The sequence below is a fragment of the Buceros rhinoceros genome, unplaced genomic scaffold (genome assembly GCF_000710305.1).
Source record: "Buceros rhinoceros silvestris isolate BGI_N320 unplaced genomic scaffold, ASM71030v1 scaffold30011, whole genome shotgun sequence".
Taxonomy (NCBI): Eukaryota; Metazoa; Chordata; class Aves; order Bucerotiformes; family Bucerotidae; genus Buceros; species Buceros rhinoceros.
The window spans coordinates 1-13063 of record NW_010392966.1 but is presented as its reverse complement, the minus strand read 5'-3'; the positions used below and the strand labels follow the sequence as shown (position 1 = coordinate 13063).

Genomic DNA, 13063 nt, shown 5'->3' with positions numbered 1-13063 from the left:
ATTCTATCTCATAGTACATGTAGAAAAAGTCCTGGCTGTGAAGGGCTTTATGGGCACAGGTAACCTGTCGAGGGTCTGATTTCAGAACAGAACTTCAGCAGATCACACAATTATTTTTGGTAAAAGAAATGGAATGAGTTTATCTGCCAAATCATTCACTGGAAGGTATCTTACGCCAGAGAACTGGAGAAGTAACGTACCTGACACAGCAAGAGTGTTTGTGGGCTGCCAGCCAAAGAGTTTAGTAGGATCAAAGGGCACGAGTGACTGAAAGACAAGAAATAAAATATATTGAGACGGCTTCAGATTTTCACCTCAGAGCAGGCTACAGACTATTTCAGGGAGCTGCACCGGCTCCTGGCAAGAGCAGCCTGTGCTGCTGGCAGGCAGCGATGGATCTGCGGAGTTCTCTCTAAGGTACGTGTCTGTCTGCTCCATAGGGCTGGAATGCACAAGTGCAAGGAAAGGCTCAGACTTTGGTCTAAGGAAATAGGGCAAGACCACGCTTTAAGTCAACACTGTCCTAACAATGAGTAATAATGAATAATTAGTGGCACCTCTTCCAAGCTGCAACTTCTCTCACACCACAGATCTGAAGGAAAAGGCATTTGTCCGGAAACGTGTTGTGACACCCCATGAGACATTCTCCTTCCATTTGAAATTTCGCTCCCCTGAGACAATTACAAACCCTTTAGCTGTTGTAGCACTGAACCAGCTGCCCACTGAGCACCGCCAGAACTCTGACATTTAGGGCCTGCTGGAAGGAGCGGGGGGCAGCCAGACCCACGGGATTTAGGTACCGTTTTAAACAACCGTTCCGAATGAAGCTGTGAACTTCAGCTCCAAACTACAGATTCCGAGGAAACAGCACATAGTCCCCATTCCCCCGCTTTGGCCGAAAACAGGCTTCTCTTGGCTGACCTCTGTCCTGCCAAAGAGCACTACGGAGAACCACGTGTGTACCTGGACGAGATGGTAAAGAGAGATGTCAGGCGGCAAAACGCCATGGGGAGTACACGGGGGAAAGAGAGCGGCTTTCAGCTTGGGGTAAGGAGTCAACGCCATTTTTAGGAGCTGTGGATCAACCTTCTTCAGAGGTTTTTCCACATCTTCATTCCGAAGAACCTGCGTTGCAAGGAAGCAAAACTATTTCAGTAGGAAGAAAAAACTGCACGAAGATAATAATAAAACAACCTTTGAACGTGCCAAACTACCTCAGGGGAACATGACATGCGGTGACAACACAGGAAGTATCATTTCTTCCCTGTAAAATCCTTTTACCTTTTACCAGGCGTATCTTCAACAGTGCCTGACGGTTTAGGTCACTGCGCCTGTATTAACAAACCCTGCTCCAACAGGGTTGGTGGCTCCCAACAGATTTTTATATCAGAAGAAATTACACGATGGCATTAGTATATTTATTTTTACCAACCTTTTCCACACCAGATGGGAACTCCTCCCACAGCTGCCCAGTGCTCTGCCACACACACACCTGATCGATGCCTCCAGGAGCGTACATGGTCGTAGCGAGCGCTAGCAGCGTCCGTCCCTCCAGCAGCATGCTGCTCACGCTGGCCTGGTTACTGGGAATCAGGATCTGAGCGTTTGCCAGACTAGCCTGAAAAATCATCTTTGGATCTTAAAAAAAAAAAAAAAAAAAAAAAAAAAAAAAAAAAAAAAAAAAAAGAGATTTAATACCATGCAAAACCAATATCAAATCATTAAATCATGCATTAAAACTGCTCTATGACTATGAAAAAGGCTGAATTTTCTATTTTTTTTGTTGTTAATAGTGTTTTTCCTCAATTTACTTATAAATACAGATAAGCTGTTCTAAATTTCACCAAGCTTTCCCCGATTCCAAGCCACAGCGTGATTAGGATTGAGTCCCACAGTTCGGCACTGTGAAGGTTCAATTCTTTGTCCTGCACTGAGCACACTTCCTGAAAAAGCTTCGCTTGGGCTTACTGTTACTATTTGTAAACGCGAGACTTTACAACAGATGAAATAACATAATCAAACTGGGGGTAATGATGATGGTACAACAGATAATCCTCACATATCCACAGCCTCCCAATCCTTCTGTACGGTTTACAGAGGAATTATACTCCACATTTTAGAGGTGAGGAACTGAAGCACCCGTAGATGATTTGCCAGGGTCAAACTCAGGCTTGCAGCAGAGAGAAGAGAACTCTCACAGCGTCAAGGCTGGAGCACCACCCTACCTCGCGGATTGCTGGCAACCCCACGACACTGCACAAGGAACTCGAACCAGGGATGAGTCTCATGCAACTCCTTGTCATCCAGAATAGGGCAGCTGGAAGGAGTTAGGCTGGAACAAGAGAAGCAGCAGCACGGTGAACATACAGTGTCTGTAGCCACCCTCTGCCCCAACAGAACAGTGCAGGAAAAACCCAGAGCATCTGACTTGGAGCTACAGCGGCTTGTCTCATCCGTTCTTACAGCACAGTTAGAGCACATCACCCTTCTCTTCAAGCTGTACAGCCGTAGCTGACGCGGCATCTCTGACAGTTCCATCCTTTCTGGCGATGCTTCTGAGCTTCCATAAATCGAAGTAAGAGTTTCCAGACCTGACAGTTCCAAACTCTGTCCAAGGAAGGGACAGGACTCACTAATACCACTCTGCAGTCTAAATATTTTGTGCAAACTAAAACATAATCAAAGAGCAACCAACCAACAAAACAAACCACATCTGTTGGCTTTTTTCTGGTCCACTTTTACCTTTTTAACAGTGACAGTTAGGTTGGAGTTACTACTAAGAAATTTTAACTGTAAAGTATTCATGAAGTAGAAAGTATTCCTAGAGCTCCAACACCTAACACTGCTTCCTCCTCCACATCCTAACTAACCCCGATTCCGATGGAAACCAGCAGGTTCTTTATTGTGAAGGCATCAGGAACGAACTCACAGCAGTGCCCAAGCGAGAACGAGCTGTCTCGGCTCATTTCAGACCATGGTTCTCGTAACATTATACTAGTGATGACTATAATTGTTCCCTTGGATGACTGACACACAAACATTGACAAGACAACCTGAATAAAGCTTCAAAACACGGCGTGAAGCCCAGCGTGCTGCCCCACAGTTTTTCATTAACTGACCCCGTTGTGACCCCTTCTCTCCAAACAGGAAGGGGTGAGGAAACCTCTTGCTGCCAGCAATTGACCCTGTGGTTCGTTACTGAAACCTGCTGAGGTCTGAGGGGTGAAAAGCGTTCGTACCTGTGACAGTCCAGGTAGGTGTACAGCAGGTACTGCAGGTCGTGTTCCACACAGTGAAGGACAAAGCGAGTGTGGAAGTCCACGCCGCCCGTGGAGCAGTGCTTTGGGACAGGGTGAGGATTTTGCAGCACTCCCCCAAGGCAGGACAGTCTCTGGAGCAGAAGTTCAAAGTCTTCCACCTCAGAAGGGACAAAAATTCCAGTTCTGTCAGAAAAGAGACAAAGCGCGTGCACTGATGAGATAGCTCTCTCCAACAAGTTCTGAAGGGTCTTTTCAGATCGACAGGATGAAGCAGACCTTTCCTCTGCCTTGGAGGCAAACACAACCCACCAAAACACCTTTGGGAGTGCTCAGCCAATATCGTTGTTCCCACAGCTCACTGCAGAGAGTGGGGAGAGAGGAGGGAAATGCTGTGTGCTGAGAACTTCCTCCCTTGCATTAAAACAGGCATCAGGAATGGAATCAGTGAAAGACTGAAGGGCTGGCAGAGGATTCCTGTCGCTCTCCTGTTTCTTACCGTTTTCAGATAACAGAAGTGCCAGTACAAGCTTAAAATTAGATTTATTAATGGCTTTGTGCTGTTCCAAAAAAGGGCACTAAATACAATGTAAAAATTAATGTGTGTCAAGGATTTTATTAACGTGTACTTCTAGAACTACCTGATCTGAGCTCCACAGAGGACAGGCAGGTGGTGTGACGCCCTAGGGGAATGTACCTGGCCAGCTTGTTTAAGATGTCGTTCCTCATCGAGCTGCTGCACAGCATGTTGCGGTCAATGATGTCCGCAGTAAGAGGGGGCCAGTTCGCTTGTCCACCGTCAGCCCGGTTGGGCTCAGATTCTTCAATCCACGAACAAATATTGAGCCAATCGTGCTGGGCCGTCAAATGCATCCACAGAACCTCTGGATTACAGGTCCTGAGCTCTGTGAGTCGAAAAGGCAAACGGATGAAGGCAGCACAAAGGAACACTGCTGAGGGAAGCAGCTCTTCGGCAGACACACACCTATTGTAATGAGCGTTTTTAATGACCGGCAAATACGGCGCTGAGACTGACAGTCCTGGTACTGGTACTGTTACAGCTTGTGAGAGCTTTACATTGGCAACGACAGATTTTTAACCGCAATTTCTTGTAAGTCCTTATTAGCAGAACACTTGCCTTGGCGTGGCTTTCTGGGGAGAAGAATCATTTCCCGGGTAAGCTCATCCCACCACTGAGCCCAGTTAAACATCACTCTGACTCTCCTCTTGTGAGCCCGATGTCTGTTGCTATTCAACAATAAGTCTAGAACAGCGGCATGCCTGGGAAAGTCCTCTTCCTTCCTCCAGTTCCGGAAACTGCAATGAGGTTTTGCATTAGGATGTTTTCTAGTATTCTCTTGAAAAAGAGTCCTCAATTATCAAATAGAAGACGATGAAAGGGTTAACAAATTTTGCTCGTCCATTTGGAAGAGAGCTCTGGAAGTGGTAGAGGGACTTACCTCAGCCAGAAGTCTGAGAGTGCATGTGAGCAATGAGCACAGAGTCACCTTGTTTTCCCACCACTGACAGCACAGATGATCAGTATCGTAACGTTTTTACAATTATTTAACTGTAAAACGATTTTCCTGGGTTCCTTTAGTTTGCTATTTTATGGATATTGTATGTCAAAAATAGAGCAAACATTCCACCTGCATGTTTCATTTGATTAGTAATTCTAATAACATCACTCGTCATTAAAAATACTTCATTTATGGTGCTGGTGACACGGACAGCAGACCCGTTATGCTGACAGTGGCACACCACGACTCAGCGTGGAAAGACCGTTAATTAGAACAGTCATCAGCTCCCACACCGCCCCTTATCGCTGCACACGCAGACCAGCGTGAAATCCAGGACGTGACAGGAGGCTATATTTGTTAGTACAGGAAATCATAGAGAATGTAGCAATCAGCGTATTTTAAATCTTATTAATATTATTAATTAACAATTAAAACTGATAACCCACATTACCTGGAAAGAGATTGAATCTCTTTGTTTTCTTGGCAGGATTCTGAGTAAAAGCTTTCAACCTGATGCACAAAGTCTATCATTTTCTTCTCTTCTTCAGAAAAACAATTTTCTTCTCGCAGCACTTTCACCTTTAATTCAAATTAAAGTATTACCTCCAATTACAATCTTCATCTAGTTATAATACATTAAAGTTGCAAAAGATCCTGCAAGCGTAAAGAGTAACCAAGCATAGGAAAAACTGCTGAAGCACTGAGTCAATACACTCGAACTACAACAGGGCCAGGACTTCATGCTGTGTGTGGGCAGGTGAGGACTAGACCAGAGCCAGCACAAAGAAGTGACATTTTAACCCATTTCTACTTTAACCACCACTACAAAAGAACATGGACACGTGAGTGACATGTTCCAGCCACCACCCGGTGAGGATTCAGGGACAAACCCGCTCTGTTCCCATCCCAGCAGTGTGTCAGGATCATGCTGTCCCTCGGCAGAAACACACATCAGACCTGGGACCCAAGAACGCCAGCCAGCCCAAAGCCAAGCCTTCTCCTCACTTACCAACGAATCTCGCACGTGCTTATCAACCGTGTAGAAACAGATCTTACGCAGTTCCTCCTTTACATCAAAGCCCTACCAAGAAAGAAGAGACTTGTCATACACAAACGCTCGTTGACAGAACGAATGCAGCCACCTGCTCTCCAAAGCCCTCCACCTCTCACAAATACGCTGTGACTGTCCCTTCCCCAGTTACTCAGGGTGTCCCAATATCCCAGGGACCTGCGGGAGGTCTCCAGCACGGCTGGATATAAAACACGCACCCTGAATACCTGACTCCACAGAACCATCTCTGCACTTTGCTGATCGGGGCATCAGTCCACACACAGGCTCCCTCAGCGTTCTGAAGGCACTGGTGATCAAAGCAGTTCTTAGAGCGAGATCACTTTCACTGTAACCCACGCAGGGGTGAGAATCAACACATCCATAAGGCACCTAAAGTGCTCCCCATCCTCTTAGGACTCAGTTATTTCCCCGGCCATAACGAAGCGTTAAGAGCTCCCGGCTTACTGACCACCTCTCACCATGTTCCTTAAGAGCTCTGAGGCCTCCCTGGTGTTGTCCTTCAGCAGACAGTCATAGACCAGGTTCAAACCCATCTGAATAAATTCTTGAAGGCTTTGAGCAGGATGCTGCTGCATCCGGAAGAAGATCTGGGCCTCGGGCATTTTGTTGCTTAAGATGGCCTCAGCAATGACTTCCTGAAAGGGGAGGAAAAATGGAACAAGCGATCTCACTCACCCGCAGCATCACCATCTTTATAATCTCTAGGTTGATTTTTTTCCCCAATAGTTTAAAGACATCTCCACATTAATAATTTCCTTAGAAGTACTTCACAGGGACAATAAGGGATGGATTACTCATTTTTACCTCCGGTGTCAGTTTTTCCCAGGTGTGGCTCTCCTCTATCGCAGGCAGCTCCTCCCCGAGGTCCCCTCCTGTGTGATCCATGTTTGTCTGTGGCCGAGGGTACTTCCTCAGAAACTTTCGAAGCTGGATGATGTAATCGGTTAAAATCTCTGCGCCCTTCTGCAGGAACTCATCGGGTTCTGTCGAAGAGCATCCCAGAATGAGAGAAACAGCAGTGAACACTGCGGCCTTTGCCATTTGCAGCTGTCATTTGTCACCTGAAAGCATTCTCCTGACCAGTGAACAGGGCACACCAGCTCTCACGCTGTTCTGGTACCAGTTAGGCTGCAGTTCAAAGAGCAACCCTCCAGCCACGGTGCCAGCATAACCAGTCATGCATTCCACACGCAGCCCGCAACCCCCACCAGACACTGCTTCTTGCTCCTGTGCCACCCCTCGTGTTACACTGCGATGGGTGGCCACACAGTAACTGGGACTGGGAAGTGCTCCAGATAAAAAATAACCTGGTAGGCTATTATTTTTCAGCTGTATCAGTTTCATAAACTAGTCTATTCCATTCCACAGCCACACAAATATTTGTGCCTGTGTATTTTGAATGGTGGCATTGAGGAAAGAACCAGCAGCCGAGGGCTGAACTCCAGCCACTGAACTGTGCTACCACCAGGCATCCAGCGACAGCCTCAGAGTCCCTTGTGGCCACTCTTATGCTCCCCCAAATGACCCTGTCTGACCCGAGGGCCTGACCACAGCGCTGTGCTAACACAGACACTGCATTCACAGTCATTTCTCTTGTTTCCCCTTAAATAGCATCTTTCACTCCCTTAACTCCAGCACATCTTGGTTTTTAATTCTAGGCAAATTTAGGCTTTTAATTAAAGAAATTAGTCGTTCTTACTTACTAAGCAACGACATGCACCACAGAATTCCAAATGAGTACTCTTACCCTCCGTGTGTACAAAGATCTCTTCAAGCTGCCTGTTAAGGAAAGTCAGGGTGAGGTTGAGCAGCTGCTCAGAGAAGTGCTTGCTGTGAGGCTCCATGTCGTTTTCTCTGATCGCTGAGCAGAGCAGGTTTAGAGCTGGCCGCAGCTCCTCCAGATCTACAGGGTTTACATACAAGGTGAGAACATCTACCTTCTACCACCACTGATCACATCCACTTAAAATACAAAGGTTTAGAAAAGTTGAGAAATCTAAAAGTTTTAGAAACATCTCCTAAAACATGTCAAACAATCTCTGTGACATGCTCTGCCTTCACATCAAAGTGCTTGTTACCCACATGGCAACCGCAGGACCCCCCAACCCTCCCGCACTGTGCACCGTTTCTCTCTCGTTCCCCAGGAGCAGGGCAGTTGCATCACCCTGACCCCACAAGCATAGGGAATCCAACCCGCTGCTACGAACACGCAGTCATCAATAGAAAAACAACGAAATTTCAACCTCCATGCGGCGGAAAGTATTTCACTTACTTCTGAGGAAGGACTGGGATGCACCGCTAGCAGCGTGTCCAGCTCCAGAGCAGGGTGTGGACAGACTGAAGAGACTTTCTTTGCTTTTTAAAAACAAGTCTACCGTGTCTAGCTGGCGATTTTCCAAACCTGCCTAGACAAACATGCAGGATGACAATTACGCCTGTATTCTAAAGAAACCTCCCTGCTGGTGGTGTGACTGCTTACCAGTGCCAAAGCCTACGTGCAGGAAAAATCAAAGACATTTCAACTGTGGGCGCAACACCCGTGGCCTGAACGAACTCGGCCGGTACCTGCCACACTCCTGGAACAGGCTTTGCAGAAACCCTGCCCCATGTCTTCAGAGACAAAATGTCCACCCAGCAATTTATCACAGTTTGATTTGGGATATAAACGAAGTACTGGGAGAATCAGGACCTTGAATAAGCTCAGAGCAACCGCAAATTGCTGTGACCCTCCCTCCCATCATGGCTTTCCATCACACCCAGTCACACAAAACCACAAGCACCAAAGTGCTTCATCGAAGCTCCCTCCTCCCAGAGCCACTGGAGACAGACTGGCAGGCACTGAACGATGCTCTGGACAGACTGATACAAGGTCCTGGACTTCTGGAACGTATTTTTTTTTTTTAAACAAGGGTCTCTGTCATCTCAAAGTAGAACCCGAGCAGTGGCAAACTGCAGAGACGCAAGTTTTGTTTGGTACGTGAGGAGTATTTTATCACCTACTGTTAAGGGATACGAAGCACAATTTGGCAGCTTTAAGTTCTCCTCTTGGCTTTCCAAGAGTGGTATGATAAAACCAAACATCTAGTTCTGAGGATTTATTTTAGTATCTGATATTTTGCAAGAGGATAAAACCTGCTGCAAAAACTGGCAAAAACGCTTTTGGGTCCAATAAGAGGGAGTTTTGAGCACTGCTTAGTTTAAAAAGAAAAGGGAGGGTTTTTAATGTGTGTTCCCTTTGTTGCTGTATTTCTTCCTTCCACTCACCTGGGTCACTCGGGTTTCTCACTGCTTATTTAATAACTGAAGCACTACTTTTTGCCCCTGGGTTACAGAGGCGTATGTTGAACTGCGTGTAAGGCCACCACCACTGGTGCTAACTGCACCCAGCACTTTAGAGAAGCACTGTGTCACCTGAAGACGTGAAACAGAGGTCTTTACCTCTAGAGCGTGTAACGGAATCGAACACCGCTCCCACCCGTTGAGATCACAGACAGAATCCACCACTCCGGCGCTGCCGTACATCATCAGTCTGTTCAAAAACTCTTCTTGAGTTAGACCAAACAGAACTAAGGAGACGCCACGCTCTAAACAGAAGAATCAGACCATAGTTAAGAATACATCAGGTGTGACGCAGCAACGTTTCTACCCGCTGTCCCTCTTCCAAAATAATGATGCAATGCTGCAGCGGCTCCATTTGGATTTCACCTCAGCAAGAATGCAGTAGGAGCGAGCCAAGAGCAGCCAGGCAGGCTTTAAAAAAATCAACAACGAGAAGCTTTTATCAGGCAGCTACATCAGCACGAGGCTATAACCTCCCTCACCTGCCAGAACCAGACACAGCGGCACCTCCTTGCTGCAGTCCACGTACACGCTGGTTCTGCCGAAGCGGTAATAGGTCACATCTTGCGACTCAAAATCCCAGAGCGCAAGAGTCAACCCGGTGTCGTTTGTTACCACCACAAACAGGGCTTTCACTGCCGTGACCAATTTGCACTCCAGCTTCACCACTTCCTGTGGTGCTTCTGCGGGGATTTGTTTCCATCGCAGGAGATTTGTCCCATCGCTTTGTACTGGTTCGGAAGGGACCCACGGAACAACCCGCGGAACAAAAGCCACCACCTTCTCAGGACAGTCATAGAGCTCAGGATCGTGATCCTCAAGATGGGTAAAAAACTGGTACCAAGGTAAATTCAAGTCATTCACTGAGTTTGAAGAACCCCGTCGTCTTCTCCTGACCACATCGCGCAGCGAGGACAGGTGTGCCTTCCAGGACCTGGTGAAGGAAGAAGGGACCTGTCGCATCCAGTATTGCTCCAAGAACAGTAATAATCGTTCAAAGTTTCCTCAGTTAAATACTACACATTTTAAGCTTACAGACTCCCCCCAGCACCCTGCATTTCAGCCGCACCATGTCCTGTTTATTTCTATTTAAGTGCTCTCTGCAGCCGAGGTGGATGACCGCAGCTGCATGAGCTGACACCAGGAAGATGAGCACTGTAGCAGAAAATTCTCTTTTCCTCACACAAAATGCCCCCATCAATAAAAAAAATAGAATGAAATTAATTTCAGAGTAACTTATTACACCTACATCGTTATAATTAACAGATTCCTATTGCTCTTCTCTGTTACTAAGGGTCACAACATGGTCCAAGTGTTTTACATGAACACGAAGTATTTTGAAGCCTCAGGCACTTATCGGTGCTAAACACTCCACGAACTGCCAAGTACTCGGAATGCCAGAAGCTGTCGGTGCTGGTTCAGTCCAAAGGGCACACCCTCAGCAGAAACTACTGCTGGAAGCTCTTTGGTGACACATGTAAAGGTGTCTCGGCCCATTCCCCAGCACCACCCTAACAGCCAAAAGAGTTAAAGCAGAAGGCGCTGGGTTTACTGGCCATGACTATCGTTAAAACACACTCAGCAGGTGACTCATCAGGGATGGAAGGGAGGCAAACCCCAGGCTGCTGCAGACAGGGCTCTCAGGACAGACCTGTCTGTGCGGAAAGGCCGGGACAAAAGCTCCATGCTGTGGTCAGAACTAGCAGGGTCATCCTCGTCCAGCCCTTCGGGAGGCTCCAGCGGGAGGCTTTCGGGATCTCTCTTACAGAGCAAATGCCCAGGGAACTGCCTGTAATGAAATAAATATCGAACATCCACTCCACTAAGAGCCAGAACTCAACACAAAAGGGGGGCGGCATCCCACCTCTCGCAGTACCAAGATCGGGCATGTTTTAACGTTAGTTACGGCCGAAACGCTCGCTGCAGAACTCTGGAGCAAACGCACCTGAAGTAGGCATTGAGATCCACGGAGACGGCATGGTTGGAAGCGCTGAGAACCACGGCAACGCTGAGATCATGCGACACCTTCACGGCAGTGAGGGGCGAAGCAATGGCTGGACTGCCGGCCTCAGCCTGCACGTCTCCCTGGCAGAGCGCGACGTGGACCTTTGCTAGATTTGCACCGTCAATAGAGTCGAATACGTCTTCAGATGGGGTCAAAGAAATCACCAGGCCTCAGATTGTCCAACAAACAAGCCATTATCAGACGGGGAAGACGGTGGATTTCTGGTAACTGTGTGGTCTAAGCCACGCTCTGCACACCAGACAGAGCTGGTTGTTTCGTGTGAGCGTTCTAAGCTCAGCCAGGAGCAGGAGCAGATGGTGCTGGGTGCTGCACCACCACCCCAGGCCACCTCAGATGAGTTCATTTACACTTAGAAGTGAACCAGGACACACAGAGATTGGCAGGTGTAGAATCAGGAGGAAAAAGGAACCTGAATGTGTTGCGTTTTTTTTTACATGTGTCAGCAAATGTCTCTGCTGCAAAGGATACAAATCCAGCCAGCGCTGTCCAAGAGAAACAGGAGCCCCCTGCAGAAGTGAGTGTCTGTAACGCGCTCCAGCAACTGTGGCGGCAAATCGAGGGTAAAGCAGTCGCACGTCTCTAAGGGCGAGTCCTTTCCAGGAAAGGCCAGATGCACCACGAGGAACTTATTGAGCAGGAGGAGGCATCTGTTGTTTCCAAACGACAGCATCCGCACGGAGAAAACTGCGGACAGGCCTGTGAATTGAAAGATGTTTTAGGATCACTCCCCAGCGTCCGCTCCTTCTGCCTCGATTGGTTTCACCAGCAGGAGCAGAACTAACCTACGACAATTTCAAACACGGAATACACACAGAATTTACTCACTGATGTTTTTAACTTCAAGGAGCTTTTTAAGTGTATCTTCCTTACAACTGTGCAGGGGAACCGGGTTGTATTTTCCATCTTCTATAGTGAATTCATAGACAAACAGTTCATGACTGTTACTAAGAGCCAGGATCTTTGTCTTCCCTGCTTGCAGATCATCACCTTCGGTGTTCTCCCACAGGAAGCTGAAGATACAACATTCAGTATGTTTATTGACTTTAATTCCCGTCCACCTTCTGTACAGTTCTGGAAGTGCACTAATGTCAGGCAGTTTCATTTTAATCTTACAGTAAAGATTCCACCCCCACCCCTCCCACCAACAGAACATATTCCACCCCCTGCAAGGCAAGGAAGCACTTGAGGACTCCCTGCTGCTCGCCCTCTCAAGAATCCAGGGGGTTTCTGTCCTCATGTGCTTCTTTCATTTAGCCATCCACAACATGCGAGGGATGCTCTGCCTCAGGAGCGCTCGGAGGAGGAACACCAGTGCTGCCAGCTCGGGAGCAGCAGAGCCCGTTGCCCATTTCCAGAGGATTTGCCTCTGTTGCTCGGGCTGAGGAACTCCTCTGGTGTCTGCTCTCACGCAGAGCGGGGAGCAGGCAGGGAGGAAACAGTGAGAAGCCACTTGGGATGGTGCAAAGTGAAACACAAAACTAGCGAGACCAGCGTTGACTGGTGTTTTGAACTGCAACGTGACTGTGGTTTTGACTCAGCGCTGAAAGCTGTTAAAGCTGATTAAAAACATCTCGTGATCGCTGCATGACATGCAGAAGAGCTTAGCCCTGACTAGTGGACAAGGAAGTCCAGCAGCCAGGGTACTAAAAAATTTTAAGCCAGTAATTCGACAAGACCAGATAGATTTTCTTCTTCTCTTAGTTCTTTTGATCTGCTGTAGTGAATACACCCACAACTAAACAAATAAGCAGACAGAAATCGGCATCCCCTCCAGCAACGGGATTTTCAGTGGAGAGCATCCCATCTCAGCGCTGGCTTCGCGGGCCGCCCTCAGCCTCCTGCGGCTCCC

General features: G+C 47.6%; 1 protein-coding gene across 1 annotated transcript in view; it reads right to left on the bottom strand.

Annotated features, from left to right (window-relative positions):
- The window catches only part of LOC104500967 (spatacsin-like), a gene marked incomplete at both ends in the record, with an annotated part of 18806 nt that extends 6582 nt beyond the window's left edge, over window positions 1-12224 (bottom strand). The window contains 19 exons of the mRNA XM_010144697.1: window positions 201-267; window positions 964-1125; window positions 1493-1638; window positions 2226-2332; window positions 3240-3443; window positions 3955-4155; window positions 4392-4566; window positions 5227-5356; window positions 5787-5858; window positions 6308-6484; window positions 6654-6832; window positions 7597-7752; window positions 8122-8254; window positions 9288-9433; window positions 9671-10122; window positions 10840-10977; window positions 11134-11332; window positions 11683-11910; window positions 12040-12224. Coding sequence (XP_010142999.1) covers window positions 201-267; window positions 964-1125; window positions 1493-1638; window positions 2226-2332; window positions 3240-3443; window positions 3955-4155; window positions 4392-4566; window positions 5227-5356; window positions 5787-5858; window positions 6308-6484; window positions 6654-6832; window positions 7597-7752; window positions 8122-8254; window positions 9288-9433; window positions 9671-10122; window positions 10840-10977; window positions 11134-11332; window positions 11683-11910; window positions 12040-12224 — 3257 coding nt within the window. The remainder of the gene's footprint in view (window positions 1-200; window positions 268-963; window positions 1126-1492; window positions 1639-2225; window positions 2333-3239; window positions 3444-3954; window positions 4156-4391; window positions 4567-5226; window positions 5357-5786; window positions 5859-6307; window positions 6485-6653; window positions 6833-7596; window positions 7753-8121; window positions 8255-9287; window positions 9434-9670; window positions 10123-10839; window positions 10978-11133; window positions 11333-11682; window positions 11911-12039) is intronic.
- Window positions 12225-13063: the final 839 nt, after the last annotated feature.